The sequence below is a fragment of the Saccopteryx bilineata genome, chromosome 3, assembly GCF_036850765.1.
Source record: "Saccopteryx bilineata isolate mSacBil1 chromosome 3, mSacBil1_pri_phased_curated, whole genome shotgun sequence".
NCBI lineage: Eukaryota > Metazoa > Chordata > Mammalia > Chiroptera > Emballonuridae > Saccopteryx > Saccopteryx bilineata.
In genome coordinates, this window is record NC_089492.1 from 95,604,983 (window position 1) to 95,622,164 (window position 17,182).

The 17,182-nt window shown below is 42.3% G+C and overlaps 1 protein-coding gene across 1 annotated transcript in view; it reads left to right on the top strand.

Moving 5' to 3' along the window:
* Window positions 1-548: 548 nt before the first annotated feature.
* Window positions 549-17,182, top strand: part of GALM (galactose mutarotase) — a 57,444-nt gene continuing 40,810 nt past the window's right edge. Inside the window, exons 1-3 of the mRNA XM_066266938.1 lie at window positions 549-824; window positions 8,627-8,781; window positions 13,597-13,803. Of these exons, the coding sequence (XP_066123035.1) occupies window positions 635-824; window positions 8,627-8,781; window positions 13,597-13,803 (552 nt within the window). The 5' untranslated portion in view covers window positions 549-634. The remainder of the gene's footprint in view (window positions 825-8,626; window positions 8,782-13,596; window positions 13,804-17,182) is intronic.

Below are 17,182 nucleotides of genomic sequence, written 5' to 3' on the forward strand. Positions count from 1 at the left end.
CATGGAATGTTGAGAACTTTGGGCCAGAGACCCGGGTGGAATCCTACAGGTTCGGGATTGGGTTTAGAAAGACTACAGGCCCCAAAATGCAATTTCACCTTCCAAAGACTACCATTCCCAACATGCAGTGCAGCCAGGGTTAGCAAAGGAAAATTACAAGCATAGTTGGAAATTTTGCATTCAGGTCACCCTTAGGCAAGGAAGTTACACTGCTCACAAAAATGAGGGGATCAGGGAACGTGCAGATACTCTAGTACTTTCAGTCTTTTGCATAGTGCATTTTCACTAATGAAATAAAAGTTAGTTTTGCATCTCATTTCCATAATCGAACAACTTTCTTTGACTTGTCCTTTGCTTTTCTGATGTTCTTGTTAATAATAAAAAAAATCAACTTCTTCTTCTTTTTTACCACTTCATATTCATTTTGAAATATTCCCTAGTTTTTGTGAGCAGTATATTAGAAAGGCCCCAGAGGATATTTTTTTTGCAGGAATAGTCACTTCCTAAATCCAAGCAAGGAAAGGGAGGAGCCTGAGCCGTGTCCCACCCCTTCTCCGGTAAAGTTCTGTCTCTCCCAGTTTGGCGGCTGGAGTTGGAAGAGCCAGGAGTTAGCAGCACATTCTGAGCTTTCCCCATGGTTTCGGTGACCAGATCCGTGTTTGGAGAGTTGCCCTTGGGCGCAGGGACTGTGGAGAAGTTCCGGCTGCAGTCAGATCTGCTGAGAGTGGACATCATCTCCTGGGGTTGCACCATCACGGCCCTGGAAGTCAAAGACAGGCAGGGCAGAGCCTCAGATGTGGTGCTCGGTTTTGCCGAATTGGAAGGTGGGTTGAACTCCGTCCAGGGCCGCGGGCGGGCCTCAGGACCACCCCGCACACGACCCGGATAGTGCCGCTGGCGGATCAGGGACCGAGAGGAAAGACCCAAGCTTGGGACCGTCAAGAATGCTTGGATCCCGCTAACTCACTGTGTTGTGATCCAGTGCTTGAAAAAAGACAAAAATGAATGGAAACGGCTATAGGACTTGGCCTGTGGTTATCCTTTCAGGCTTTGCCTCAGTTGATTTAAAAAATAAGTCAGTTGAGAGTAGGGTAAAAGCTTCAGCAACCCAGGAGTGATCTTTGAACTGCCTGACCTTTGTGAGGGTTGGAGAGGAAAAAGCAGGCTGGAGCGGGTATGACTCCCGAGTTCCTTCCGTGTGCCCTTTCTCAAGAAGGAAAATCAAAGATGTGCATCTTCTACTTGTTTTTTCCGTGATCAGATTATCTTTGAGGCATGGTTGTCTCAGAAATGCTCAGGGGGTGCGGACAGCTTATCCACTTCAGTCTGGGTGGGGTTAGTGCCCAGCGCTCCTTGACTGCTCAGTAACCATGTGGAACACAGAAGACCTTACTCCTTGTCTAGAAATGAGGTCTCCTAACCAGGGTGGACTTTTATCCTGTTGGAACCCCTGGGCAATTAAGACCACGTATTAATAAATACACGCATTTAAAAACTGATAATTCAGTTATCTCACTCAGTGAAACAGACGAAGTCCCCACCCTCATAGAGCTTGCAGTTGAGTTGGGAACATAACTGTTAGCCAAATAATTGCATAAATAATTACAATTGCAGTTTGATCACAACAAAGGAAAGCATACATAGTGCCCTCTTGGCAATGAGGATGCAACTAGACAGAACAAAGTCTGAAATAAAGTTGGCTAAGGTACACTGCTGAGAAGGAATACCCTCTGCTCAGTGAGAGAGGTGTGGACAAAAATCTGCTGAGAGAGGAGGTTTGAGGTTTTCCTTTAGGTGTGTCTTTCCGTCTGTTTGGTTCTTTAGATATGTAGCGTGGCTGGTGGCTTCAGGCCACTGGTTTTCCCTTAGGAGACTGAAATTTGTTCCCCATATCCTTAACAAAATGTAGTATCAAAATATTCCTGGCCAGACCTGTGGTGGCACAGTGATAAAGTGTCGCCCTGGAGTGCTGAGGTCGCCAGTTTGAAACCCTGGGCTTGCCTGATCAAAGCACATACTACAAGCAACTAGGAGATACTACTAGGAGTTGATGCTTCCTGCTTCTCTCTCTAAAATCAATAAATTAAAAAGCTTTAAAAAAAAAAAAAGGAATTCCTAAGGATCCTATTCCTGGCCCTGTTTATCTATCTGCCTTGGATATTCCACAGCCTGGCTTGGAGAGAGGCAAGGTAATCTTCAGCAGAATTTCCTTGGTAATTTAAGCAAATATTTTATAGGTGACTCAAGGGTGGGAAGGCACAGGGACATGGGAGAAATCAGCTTCATGTCCCTTTGAATTTCTGGGGGTGGGGATTCACATCTGTTTTCAAAGTCAAAAGGCAAGAAGATTGAGAAATGACAACAGAGGATTTCTCATTTTGCTGAGTCAACTCTCTTTGTTAGTAGCATCACCATTTTCTAGTCTGAAACAGAACCATAAAGAGATTATTTAACTGGTGCAGAACTGCCCGTGAAGTCAAAGAATTGGGTATTTGCCTGTAATTGCAGTACCAGTAAAGAATTGGAGATGATAAGCTAAGAGCACCTGATTTTATTATCTCATTTCCATCTCTGCCTTATCACCATTCAGGAGGCAACTAACTACTCCCCCCGACACACAAACACACACTCAAGTCGTAGCATTTTTAGTTCTGATGTGGGTGACATGGACCTTAAAGCACAAAGTGTCTTTCTCAAATTCATTTGAAACGTGTGTCACGATGACACAGCACCTGGGAAGCACCAGGCATAGAAGTGCCGATTTTGTGAGGGCATTTATATAATTGTCTCAATGAATCTATGACTTTTGTGGGAATCTGGGTGAAAGACAATATTATCTCCCCATATTCTTAAAATGGAGGAAAAAAACCTGATTCCCTCAGATCCCCTGGCTTGAATTGTATTACACTCCATACTATTAACATCTCTTCAGAAATTCAAATAGCATTTTCTTAACCATGCATCGCAGGCTTCACAGAAAGCATTGAGACAAGCATTTCCATTCCTATGCTATAATTTAGATAATTTATTTTATTTTAAAAAGAAATTGAGCTGTTTTCAAAAAATAAGTTTAAAAAAAGCCCTCAGAATATCCAGTAATACTTTCTGATCTATCTAGCCATCTTTGAGGCTGCCACAGATGACCCTTGTTCCCTTTTTAAGGCCTTGTCCTACAGGGTTTTTTTGTAGATTCTTTCAGTATTGCCCAAAATAAAAAAGACTTCCTAACAGGAAGCATAATTGTCTCCATCAGATACAGTCATGGCTGCATAACAACGTTTCGTTCGGTCAAGGCCGGACCACCCATACTACAGGAGCACACCAACCATATAGCCTTGGTGTGTAGTAGGTTTGTGTAAGTATACTTTCTGATGTTGGCACAGTGATGAAATCGATCAGGGTGCCCCCATCATTAAGCGGCGCATAGCAGTAGTTTGGAATGAGTCTCTGCTACTATTTTGATCAAATCTAGTTTATTAAAACCCATGTTAAGAAATTGGCAACACTGGTTGTCCTTAAAAGACTTTGGGTAGCTAAGGTACAGGGATAGGAAGGAGACTTAATTTTTATATGGAGTCTCTAAGACTGTCTGAGTATATAAGTTTTATATAAATAAATTGAGGCAAATAATTTTTATTTTTTTTTAGCAACAGAGAGAGACAGGAAGGGAGAGAGATGAGAAACATCAACTCGTAGTTACAGCACTTTAGTTGTTCATTGATTGCTTCTCATATATGCCTTGACTAGGGATCTCTAGCCAAGCCATTGACCCCCTGGCTCAAGCCAGAGACCTTGGGCTCAAGCCAGTGGCGTTGGGCTTCAAGCCAGTGACCTTTGAACTCAAGCCAGAGACCATAGGGTCATGTCTATGATCTCACACTCAAACTAGCGTCCCTGTGCTCAAGCCTGAGGACCTGCACTCAAGCCATCAACCTCAGGGTTTCAAACCTGGCTCCTCTGCATCCCAGTCTGATGCCCTAGCCACTGCACCACCACCAGTCAAGCTTGAGGCAGATAACTTAAAGTGAAAGATGTGACAAAGTCAGGGGTTATCTTCATTATCATGTTTCAAAAAATGTTTTGAGCCACAGGGAAGAGCTAAGCATGGACAATTCCATGAGACACAGTCCTTGTGTAACTGCCCGGTTAGATGTGAACTATCTCCAATTTCCCAGATAGATTGTATTAACTGCTTGGATGATGGCCATGACCTGAGGTCAGAATGGTTAAATTTCTCCCTGGGAAAATGAGATCTTTCTTCTGCAGAATTCTAAAGAGGTTAATCATATATGATCTTTTAGTTACAGGCTAGGCAAATCAGACATGGCCTCCTGTGAGTTTTCTGCCATTTTTTGTATTTAAAATATTGTTAAATGTTTTTCATCTGCATGTCCCACCTGCAGTCATGATTTCTTTCAAAACCTGTGATGAGAATATTTGCTTATAAGCTACAGGGACAAACAACCTACCCATACAATCAGTGCAACTCCTCCTCCATCTTCCCCCCAGTTACCAACCAGACACCCAGCTACTACTGCCAAGAGGGCCATTATGGAATAACTGGAAAAAATAAACTTAGTGCTTTAAAAAAAAAAACACCTGTATTCATAAAAGAGAGTATCCTGGAGGAAAAGGAACCAGTTGAGAGGCTGTAGTTTAGTATTACAGATCCCTTATAAGGAACATTGAGGATTCCTGGTTTAAATCAGCTTTGTACCTTAAAGCTGTGTGACCTTGGACAAGTTACTCAATTTCTTCAGACCTATTTCCTTGCGTGTAACACGTGACAAATGATGCTTGAACGTGCTGTTGGCTGTGATAGTGTGTGGCTATGGTGAACAATTGATAATTTTTACTTTCTTTCCTTCCTTTGCCCCCAAATACCTTCCTTTACACCACTTGAACTTTTCATTTTACTTTGTTTACACTGAAAAAATATATAATGGAGGTTCATCTGGAACAACCAGCAGCCATTTAAAATATATAAAATATTTGGGATGTTTAAAGTGTTTGTCCATTAAAGTAATGTTTGTTTTTCTCAAAAAGCCAAAGGAAAGTGGACCATGGTGTGAAGCAACTGTATTTGCAACTTTAGGGCACTCTGGCTAAGGTTTGGGCCATCCGAGATGAATGTCATATCTGGGATCCTTGGCATGTTAGAGGGGCAGAATGGGCCATAGCCCATTGTTCAACATTTATTACTATATTCGGACCAGTTCCTTGCCCCCACCCCCAAAAAAGAGGATACTTTTTTTTTATCCTTTATTCCACATTAGCAATTGACTTGATAAAATCAGCTTTCCTGGCTTAACTAGAAACTTTGCCCTTTTTTGTAGAAAATAATATTTTCTACATTTCAAAACAAGCTTTTTAGTCATGTCCTTTTTATCATTTGGGGACTGTCACATTTTGTTATTCTGATTTGATATAAAAGCTTAGTAACATATGCGGATAATATAAAATTCATTTATTCTGAAGAGTTTTCCAGAGACAGTTGGAAGCAGTGGTTTCTGCTGTCCTTACAGTTTAATCCTGAAAAGCCCTCCATATAAACCAGCAACTGACAAGTGCTTCTCATCTCCCTGGGCTTACTACCCACTTCTAGGAAGCGGTCCCTTCTGAGGCAATCCTTGCAAGCCCTTGAAGCAGCAGCCTTGCTGTTGGATGTGTAGATGTTGCTAAGCATGTGACTGACAGAGAGAAAGGGCTCAGTGTGCACTTGTTGAATGAACCATAATAGCAGTTAAAAATAGATACAGCCAAACAGTTTCTGAACAGAAGTTCTGTTTTCTTCACATTTTTGAGCTCTTAAAAAACAAATGAGTGTTCCACATTATATATCGTCAGAGAAATGCAAATTAAAACAAGACATATTAGAATGGCCAAAGTTCAGAACACTGACAACACCAGATACTAATGGGGATGGAGCAGCAGGAACTCTCATTCATTGTTGGTGGGTGTGCAGAATGGTGCAGCCATTTTGGAGACAGTTTAGTAGTTTCTCACCAAACTAAACATCCTCTAACCATACAATCCAGAAATCATGCTCCTTGGTAAATACCAAGGAGTTAAAAAAACGTATGCTCACACAAAAACATGCACATGGATGTTCATAGTAGCTTACTCATAATTGCCAAAACTTGGAAGTGGCCATGATGTCCTTCAGTAGGTGACTGGATAAATAAACTGGGGTACATCCAGACAATAGAATATTATTCAGTGCTAAGACATGAGCTATCAAGCTATGAAAAGATAGGGTGGATGTTACTAAATGAAAGAAGCCCGTCTGAAAGGCTACATACTGTATGATTCCACCTATATGACGTTCTGTAAAAGGCTAAACTATGGAAACAATAAAAAGATCAGTGCTTGCCTGGGGCTTGGGGGATGGAAGGGATGAATAGGCAATGCACAGAAGATTTTTAAAACAGTAAAAATGCTCTGTATGATAATGTAATGGAGGGCACATGTCATTATACATTTGTCCAAACCCAAAGAATGTACAACACTAAGAGTAAACTGTCATGTAAACTGCTGACTTCAGGTGATGGTGATGTGTCAGTGCAGATTCATGAGTTGTAATAAATGTACCATGCTGGTGGGGGTTGTTGATAGTGGGGAGGCTTTGCCTGTGGGAGGGAGATGGGATATGTGGGAAATTTCTGAACCTTCAGCTCAATTTTCCTGTGAACCCAAAACTGCTCTAAAGAAATGAAGTCTATTAAAAACCAAAACACGTGAAGCAAAATCAGGAAAAGATTGTTTGGCTTTTTGGAACTCCTTTTGGTTACCCAGTGTAAGGGGTTTTAAAGCTTCAGAAAGAAAGGGGTCCGGGGACATAGGTGGGAGCTGATAGATCAGTCTGGCTGCTGCTAAGATGGTGGTGATGTCAATTAACCAGAAAACCTTGTGCTTTCCAAGTACTCAGGAGCCAGACTGTCTGCATCCGAATCCAGGTTCTGCCATAACTAGCTGTGTATTTGGGGACAAGTTACTTAACCTTTCTGTTCTCAGTTTCCACACCTGTAAAATGAGGGTAGTAATAGTGTCAACCATATAGAAACATTCTGATGATAAATGAATTCAATATAGAGCACTTATAAAGCAGCTGAGACTTTGAAAGAGTTCAGTGTTAGCTGTATGATGGTCTCTGAGCAGGACTCTGAGGACCTGCAGATTAGCAAAGTGAACCAGGGAAGACCAGGATGGGAAGATTAATGTTTCACGTGGGCCTAACTAGTTGAGGAATGAGAACCTGTGACCTGTACCTGGCCTGATCTGTTCAGGGTCCATAGCCGAAGAGCCCCTCCAGCCACGGTAAAAATAGTTCATATGCTTAGATTGCATGCTCATCTGCTCTATAGTAGATGTGATGGATACACAGGACCGCAGGAAGGGGAATAGGATTATGAGAGCGTCTGAGTGAAAAATAGAGTAGAAAGTAATCTTGGTGACAATACAAAAAGTGAACTACCTCCACACCTTTGTCTCTGCCAATGTAATCTAAACCAAAAGATTATAGCGAAAAGGAACTTAAAGAGAAGGGAAGTACTGTAATATGCCCAGGCACAAAGTTCTAAGTATAGGACACAAGCTGTATTTCTTTTAACTGCCCCCCAAAGCTGACAACAGTTTATGCTCATCAAGATGCCATGAACCCATCAAAAGAAATAGGGTAGGTGAGTATGCAGTCATATGGAGAGACCTTAAGACATTTGATAACAGAAAATATTGCAAAACAATGTGTGTAGTAAATTCTCTTTATATAGAATGTGCATTTATGTATTTGTATGTGCTTACATGTAGTTAAATTTTTTAAAAAATAAGAGTATATGCCTAACTGTTAGCAGTGGTTACCACTGGGAAGGGGAGGAGTTGAGAGGCAGAGGAGGGTTGCATGTTTTACTCTTTATTAAGGTTGCCAGATTTTGCAAATAAAAATACAGGATGCCCAATTAAATTTGAATGTCAGATAAATAGCGAACATTTTTAAGTGTAAGTATGTGCCATGTATAGCAATAGTATGGACATACTTATACTAAAATATTAATATTTATCTGAAATTCAGATTTAACTGGGCATCCTGTATTTCCTCTGGCAAACCTACTCTATATACTGGTGCATTATTGAACACTCTTTACAGGACATTTTTATGTACTAATTGTACTTTTTTAAAAAACGAAAAGAGGAAAAAGATAAGATAGTTTTTTCTGAAGACTACACAAAAATATAATTTTTAGTTAAGAAAAATTGATCAGCCTAGAAGATAAAAAGCAGATTACAAAGTAGCATGGACACTCAGACCCCAGTTTATAAAAAAAAAAGAGGAAAAGCACACGTGCGCATGGAATAGAAGAAGGATGTACGTGTTAACAGTGGTTCTCTGGTGAAGAGGTTGGGATGATTTAAATTTCTTCTCTGTGCTTTATAAAGTTCTCTAAAAATGTTCACTACCTTTGGAAAGGGCAAAGGTCATGTGCAGAGCACACCATCTTCCGGTGCTTCCGCGTGGGTACGCCCAGCTTGTTACTCTGCAGCGGCCCTCAGGAGAAAGTGGTGGGTAGCAGTGTGAGCCTCGCCATCGGCGTGAAGTTTCAAAAATCGCTGTCATCTCATGTCCTTGCAGGGTACCTCCAAAAGCAGCCCTACTTTGGAGCAGTGGTTGGCAGAGTGGCCAACCGAATCGCCAAAGGAACATTCACGTTGGACGGGAAGGAGTATAAGCTCGCCATTAACAAGGAGCCCAACAGTCTGCATGGAGGGGTCAGAGGGTTTGATAAGGTGAGTCAGGGCCATTGGGAAGAGGCCTTACCTGGCACGCTTCACAAAGCACCTTCGAGCATACCTTCTGTTTGCCAGGCACAGTCTTGGGCCCTGGAGTGAATGCATGGAAAGTCGATTCAGGACAGAGGCCGAGGTTCCTCTTCCCAAGGTTCCTCCTGCCAAGGTTCTGAGGAGCAGATGCGCTGGGCCCTGCCCCAGGACCCATCCTTGTCTAGTTCACCTGACTGTAACAGTCAGGGAGCCAGTGAAAGGACAATGGCCCTTGACTTAGGAAAGACAGGGAACGACTTTCTCAAAGTGTTGGGATCAGGGAGTCACGTTGACCTCAGGCACAGCTGGAAAATGGATTGAAAATAATACCTCACCACTTACTGTATTTTTCCCTACATAAGACGCACCTGACCATAAGACGCAACTAGGGTTTTAAGGAGGAAAATAAGAAAAAAAATATTCTGAACCAAGTGGTGTGTTAAAATATTTAATAAAACATACCACAATAATATTTCAACAATGTAAACTCAATAGCAGTATTAACAACCATTAGCACTGTTATTAACAAATGAGAAGAGACTTGAATGTTCAAATACTCTTCTAGCTGTCCGGGAACCCGCAGCAGCTATAAAAATATAACATTCGCTCTGTAAGATGCACAGGCATTTCCCCCCTCCACTTTTGGGGGGGGAAAGTGTGTCTTATGGAGCGAAAAATACGGTACTTACTACATGGCGCATTTGCATATATTATCTCTTACCCTTACTAGACCCTGTGTTATTACCAGATGTGAAATCTGAGGCTCTGAAAGGCCACACCCTTCTAAGCCAGGCTGCCTGGTCTAACAGCCTCACTCCTGCACTACAGCTGCAGCTGTCCACTAGGGCCACCACTGTGGGTGCCTCCAACCCAACACCCCCCACCCCATATCTGTTCTTAACCCCTACTGCATTCAGGCCTACCCTTCCACATCTCAGAATTACCTAATATTCTCCCCAGTTCCCCTTTTCCACATTAAAACTTTCATTCCCCAAGAGAATCTCTGGGAAAAAATAAGATTAGGAAAGCAAATTGACCAAATAGCTTCTCCCTGTGATAGGAATGCCTGGCCTCCTGCTTCCTGGCTGGGTGGTTAACCTCTTACTAGCGGACTCTCTCTTTTCTTTTTCCCTTTCTTTCTTTTTAAATTTTATTTATTCATTTAGAGAGGAGAGAGAGAGGGAGAATGGAGGAAGGAGTAGGAAGCATCAACTCCCATACGTGCTTTGACCAGGCAAGCCCAGAGTTTTGAACCAGCAATTTCAGTGTTCCAGGTCAATGCTTTATCCATTGCGCCACCACAGGTCAGGCACCAGCGAATTCTCTTACTCATCTAATTTCAGTCTGTGAGGGAGATAATTTCAGTGGTTAACCTTCCTTTCAATTATACCACCCAGGTTATTTCTTAGAGGAGAGCCAGAGAAGACAGGCACATGTATGCAGTTAATGATAACAATTTTTTCTTTTCTGCCTCTGACCACCGTCTGTCCTATAGAAGGAAGTTGGTCACTCTCTGTCCCACCAAATTCCTCTGTCCCACCAACTTCCTTTCTGTGGCCCAGAACCACACTGCCCCATCAGTTCCCTTTTTCTTAATGATGGGACTTCTCACGCCAGGGAGGCACAAAACCAGAGGTTCTCTGGAATATACGAGGTCCATGGGCAAACCTCAACTAGAGAAAGTTTGGCCCAGCTCTGTTTGGACAGGAATCTTCAGAGAGGTCTCAGAACAGTACCTTGTACCAGTTCGTTTCTGTTCCCTCTATTCTACTGTGGTTTATCTGTGTGTGTTGCTTAACACGTATGCTCTAGCCCTGGCCGGGTAGCTCAGCTGGTTAGAGCATGGTCTTGATATACCAGGGTTGTGGTTTTGACCCCTTGTTAGGGCACATACAGGAATCAAACGGTGACAGCATAAATAAGTGGAACAACAAATCGATCTTTCTCTTCCTCCCTCTCTTTTTCTCTATGTCTTTCTCTTCTTCCTCCTCCTTCTCCCTTTCCCTATAAAGTAAATAAATAAAAAAAATATTTTTAAAACCATGTATGCCTTGCATGAACATAAAAAATAGTAAGTATACATGTATACATATCCTTGCATGTAGTATGCCTACTGAACCCCTTCTGTGAACCAGGGCACATTATAGGACAGGGGTTTCTAAGGCTCACATTATAGTGAGGGAGTGGGACCCTTCCATGAACAACTGTTATGTGTGGGCCACAACAAGCCCCTAATATAGACCCCAGTGGTGTGATAGAGGAACTGGGTATGAACAAATTAATAGCAAGTGGGGAGGTGGGATTTGAACTGCCCATGAAAAAAAGATACCATTTCACTCACTAGACTGATATTGGAGGGAATGGCTGTGCAACAGCCCAGAGAGCTGCAATGTTATTATGGAGCCACTGAAAGTTTTAAACAGTAGGTTTGTATATAGTACCATGAGCAGTGTACCTGATGAACTTTGTTTTTAAGGTATGTTTGATCTCACCAGTTACTGAATAATTGTTCTGTTGGAGGTATGTGTTGTCTATTTATATCAATGCAATTTTTTAATGATGAAATTTGAATAACCTGACAGGATTAGAAATGGTATAAGTAGACCTAACAGTGAAAATTAGGAAAATTTTTGGAAATTTGGAAACTACTGGTTCAGAGAAATTATACTTTCCATAGTATCATATTATCCTTATCTGATAAGATTGGTTTATACAAAAATCTTTCCATTGTGTCCTTTCTCTAAAGGAGAAAACCTAGGTAGCAAGTTAAGAACATTTTATATCAAATATTTTATCCCTAAAATTTTCTGTTTGAGAGATTCTTTTTTCTTTCTTTACTCCCGTATGTAACATGCTTTTTATATGTCAAGTGTCTTGAAAGTTCAACATTTCTGGGGGGTAATTACAGTGTAAAATTAATTTTTTACTAAGGTCAGTAAGTTTGTTTCAAATACCAGCTGCTTTCACCATAGGTGCAGGCAGAGGCCTCCGTTCCCGCTGGGTCCCCCTTCCTGGCAAAGGCAATGTCACCAGGAGACCCAGCGGGAGGTGGTGGGCGGAGCCTGGGCTCATACAGTGCTTGGCAGGCCAGAGGAGTTGCTATCTTTCAAGTCTGTTTAGAGTGACAGTTTGGCCTCAGCTCAGGGAGATTTGAACAAAACATTCACTGAAACCAAAATAAGTTATAACGTAGACTACCAGACCCGAATTTGAGTTCTGGCTCTATACAACTTAATAATTTTTTTCTCCCTTTAAGCAGTGGGCATGTAATATGAAAAGTTTCTGCTCTACTCCCCTGGGTTTTAGGAGGTGGAAGTGAGCGAGTCAACTTCACTGAACTCAATTTGCTCATCTGTAAAATGGGGACAATAGTATTAATTAAAACCATGTGAAATTGCCACTGTTCAACTATTTTGACCTACAAAGATGGTGATTTTTGTTGTTGTTGTTTCCACCAAATCCTTACGTTGTGAAAGAATTTATATAAATAAAGCACCATGTCAGTGACTGGTGAACACTCAACAGATGGCAGTCTCTTGTCTGCAAAAGGCCCCTTTACCCCAGGACTTCCCAAAGGGACTGAGGGTCTCTGGCTACGTTGTCCTCTGATAGTGTAAAATAAGGGGAGAAGGCCTGGCCTGTGGTGGTGCAGTGGATAAAGCGTCGAACTGGAGCACTGAAGTCGCCAGTTTGAAACCCTGGGCTTGCCTGGTCAAGGCACATATGGGAGTTGATGCTTCCTAGCCCTCCCCCCTCCTCTCTCTCTCTTCTCTCTGAAATGAATAAATAAAATCTTAAAACAATAACAATAACAAGACTTCTGAAAAATAAGGGGAGAGGATTAGACCACTTAGTTTAAATTCACTCTTACTAGCTGTGTGGCCTAGAACAAGTAATTTATCTTTTCTGAGCCTCAGCTCTGTCATCCCTAAATGAGGATAATGGTACTTACATTAAATCAGCTCTGTGAAGTTTCTAGCAAAGTGCCTTGGTTCATAATGGGCACTCGATAGATACTGGTGTTCCCTTCCCCGTAAGCGCCATCTCGGGCCTCTAAGGCAAAGTTGAGAGGAATCACTGTGTTAATTCAAATTTCCTATTTTTATGTTCAAAAGCAAGAAATTCTTTTAGAAAACTTTTCTTCATATTTTTCTTTCCATTCTTAGAATCATATTTTCCAGAATGAGAAAGAAATCTTTGAGATATTTTTTTCTGCCCCTTTATTTTATGGATGGGATTGATGTCCAAAATCATACAGTGAGCTTGGAACAAATTTGGCCTTTAAATCAGGACTCTTGACTTGTGGGCTAGAACTCTTCCTAATGGAACAAGTGCCTTCTTTTTTTGGAATGGCCAGGAAATATAAGAGAATATCACAGTGTTTTTTTAACAAATATTTGTAAATAGTATCCCCAAGAGAGGGGCTGATTTATTAAAATTATTGTTAATGCTCTTAGCAGATAGCAGTTATTGCAATATGGCACTCAGCATGTGGTGCTGAGATTTCAAAAAAAAGTCTCCAAGTAGGGGGAAAAAATGTGGTAGACACATACATATAAAGTTAGGGAAAGAGAGTATGGAAAATGTGACTAGGTAAAGAGAAAAACTTTTTCTCTCAAAATCTATTTCAGAGTTTTAGAATAATTAAAATCTAGGCTATTATTTTAAACCTTAGCAACTATATCATTTCCCTTTCTGGAATCAGTTGTCTTTAATACTGAAATGTGGCATTTAGCTTGGGATTGCAGTGACTAAACAGCTTTGAAAACACTTTTTCCCCAGGTCCTCTGGAGCCCTCAGGTGCTGTCAAACGGCATCCAGTTCTCACGGGTCAGTCCAGACGGTGAGGAAGGTTACCCTGGGGAGTTAAAAGTCTGGGTGACATACATGCTGGATGGTGGGGAGCTCGTGGTCAACTATCGAGCACAAGCCAGTCAGACCACACCAGTCAATCTGACCAACCATTCTTATTTCAACCTAGCAGGCCAGGTAAGTGCCCTTGCCTCCGCTCTCCTGCCTGCTCTAACCTGCCTCTTCTCTCCTGCGATGTACTTTGTAGAATGACCTGGGGGAGTGGCTGGAGAGACCAACCCAGCATGAAATTACTCTGGCAATTACGTCATGATGATGAAGAGTGCCCAGCAAAGCCATCTGACTCATAGTAGATGCTCAATAAATGGAAGTAATAGAGAAAGATAGGATGAGTACACTGTACTGCCAAGAGAAGTATCTGTGTCCCATATGCTCAACTAACTAGCCATTTAAAGGATTTCCTTTCATCAAGAAGCATATAATTACATTTGCTTCCCCTACTTCACTCCAAGCCCTCCCCCCCCCCCAAATTATTTCCAAGTAAAGTGAATTCCACCCTTGGGCCTTTGGAAATGTGCTTGGCCCAACCCCTTTAGCTATGCTATCAATAGTTGTGTGTACTATGGTGCAGCCCACCCTAAGTGCAGGGTAGAGACGTTGACAACTCCCCTTAAGTAATCTCTAACCTACCGCATTCACTCCTTATGCTAAAATTTTAGCTTGTTGGGGGTGAGGGGAGCTATTGCCTGAGACAGAATAAAAATAGCTTAAACTGTAGATTATATCTATTACTTCCTGTTCTTCTGAAGAACTCATCATTGTCTACTATACTTGAGTCATTTTGGCATGATTTTCTACCACAAGATGATGTTCATAGCCAACTAGTAACATCTTGCATTTTAACACTCTTTTACGAGTTTGCTAATGATCTGCCTATTTTTTTCTAGGATTTTTTCAAATAGCATGAGTCAATTGGTTCTTATAAAATTTCCAAAGTTTTCCCCTTTAAAAATAAGAAAGATGTGTCTGATTGGTGGTGTTGCAATGGATAGAGCATCTACCTGGGACACTGAGGACCCAGGTTTGAAACCCTGAGGCTACCAGCTTGAACACAGGCTTGCCAGCTTGAACGTGGGATCATAGACATGACCCCACAAGGTTGCTGACTTGAGCAATGGGTCACTGGCTCAACTGGAGTCCCCCAGTCAAGGCATGTGTGAGAAGCAATCATTGAACAACTAAGGTGCCGTAACTATGAGTTGATGCTTCTCATCTCTCTCCCTTCCTGTCTGTCTGTCCCTGTCTGTCTCTCTCTCTCAAAATAATAATAATAATAATAATAATAATAAAAGAAAGATGTTTCTTCACTTCCTTGTTTCTTATCTTCAGGAACTTTCACCCACTATCCTTCCTCAGATCTTTAAAGACAAACCAAAACACAGAAACAAGACAAACGTGCCCAGCCATAGGAGGCTCTGCACTAACATATATAAACTCTACTTTTGAAAATAAGTTCATGATATATTATGAATTAGGCAGAAATTTTGTTCACCTCTTGTTGAAAATGTCTCTAAAATATAAGATCATTTCTAAAATAAAGCTCCTACTTTAGTAAGTGAAAAAATAAAATAAGTTTAGAAAGAAACTTGACCAAAAAAAAATAATAACAAAATATTAATGGTTGTATGTAAGTAGTAGGTCCTGGTGATTTTTTAGTATTTTCCACAATTTTATATGCTTAGGACATCCTCTATATCAGCGGTTCTCAACCTGTGGGTCGCGACCCTGGCGGGGGTCGAACGACCAAAACACAGGGGTCACCTGACCCCCGCCGGGGTCGCAACCCACAGGTTGAGAACCGCTGCCCTATATAATCAGGGGTGATCTAAAGTAGTAGATTCAGAAACTGAGAAATTATGTGTGAACCATTACACCTCCGTGTGTTCCAATGGAGGAGATGTAATGGGAATGTAAGGTTTGTTCAGACTTTTCCATTTACCTGGCAGGAGAGCCCTCCTGACCAGAATTTTACACCCTCCCTCTCTTACAGGAACTTAAAGTGGTAAGTATTTCTGAATCTCTTTCCAGAGGCAGAATAGTTTCCCAGATCACAGCCTAACCAGAAGGGTGGTCAGTGTCAGCTGCCTTCTGTATACTATCTTAGTAAGTGCAGCTCCAGTCCACAAGCATTAGCTTCAGGGCTGGGGGTGGGCTGCGGTCGTCAGCCTTCTGGGGGCGCAGGTAAGAGTGGAGGGTCGATCACCAGGCCTGGGGTCAAGGTGCCTCTGAGGTTTCAGAGCATCTCTTACTCTTCCCATGGGCACATTAGCATACATCTTAAACCCTCCCTGGGGAAATAGGTCAAAACTTGGTATTTAAGGTAGTTGGCTCATCTTATATATATTCATCTTTGGGTTGTTGTTGTTTTTTTAATTTAATAGCTATGAAGCCAGTAGTCAGGACCACCATCACAGCAGCCCGGCCTATGCAGGTTCTCATTGGATTCGGACAGTTGGTAAAAAAACAACAGAGCCAAAAGCTGATGGGCCATCATCTTTAATCCTAGCTTGCACCCGGCAGGCAAGTAAAAACACACACTGGGCTCCAAAACCCACTCATTCAGTGCTCACAAAGCTACTGACTTATCCGAGTTTCCTAGAAGCAAAGGTTTCTAGCTCACCTGACTTATTCACCTCTGTTACCCATCTCCTTCCTTCTCCCTGCACAAACTCTGTACAAACTGGCTTTTCCTTCAGCACTCCGCCATCTTGGCTGCTTCTCCTGGCCTCCTCCACGTGGCCTTTCTCTGCTTTCCTCTCTAATGCTAATCTCAGGAACCAAGAGAGCAAGCTCCCAGTCTGCCCCCATTTTATAGTGTAGAAATCAAAACCTTTAATCCAATATACAAATAAGGAAGTCTCTGATACAAAGTCACTTATCTGAAGCCTAATTGGATTCCTCATGAGAGTGCACCACTCCAATCAAAAAGGGTGGGAAAGACTTAGTCCTAAAACCAAGCCCCAAGCTACAAAGATCCCACCTGCCCACAGCCCACCCCCAACACACATTAATACAATCACGCCCATCCCAAGCAATCACTGGGCAACGGGCTTCCATGTGGGCAACGCCATCTTTATTTATTTATTTATTTATTTTCTCTTTTTTTGAAGTTGGAAACGGGGAGGCAGTCAGACAGACTCCCTATGTGCCCAACCAGGATCCACTAGGCATGCCCACCAGGGGGCGATGCTTTGCCCATCTGGGGCATTGCTCTGTTGCAACCAGAGCCATCCTAGCACCTGAGGCAGAGGCCACAGAGCCATCCTCAGCGCCCAGGCAATCGCTACTCCAATGGAGCCTTGGCTGTGGGAGGGGAAGAGAGAGACAGAGAGGAAGGAGAGGGGGAGGGGTGGAGAAGCATATGGGCACCTCTCCTGTGTGCCCTGGCCGGGAATCGAACCCGGGACTCCCGCACGCCAGGCCGACGCTCCACCACTGAGCCAACCGGCCAGGGCGGCAACGCCATCTTTAACAAAGTGAACATAATATATTTTAT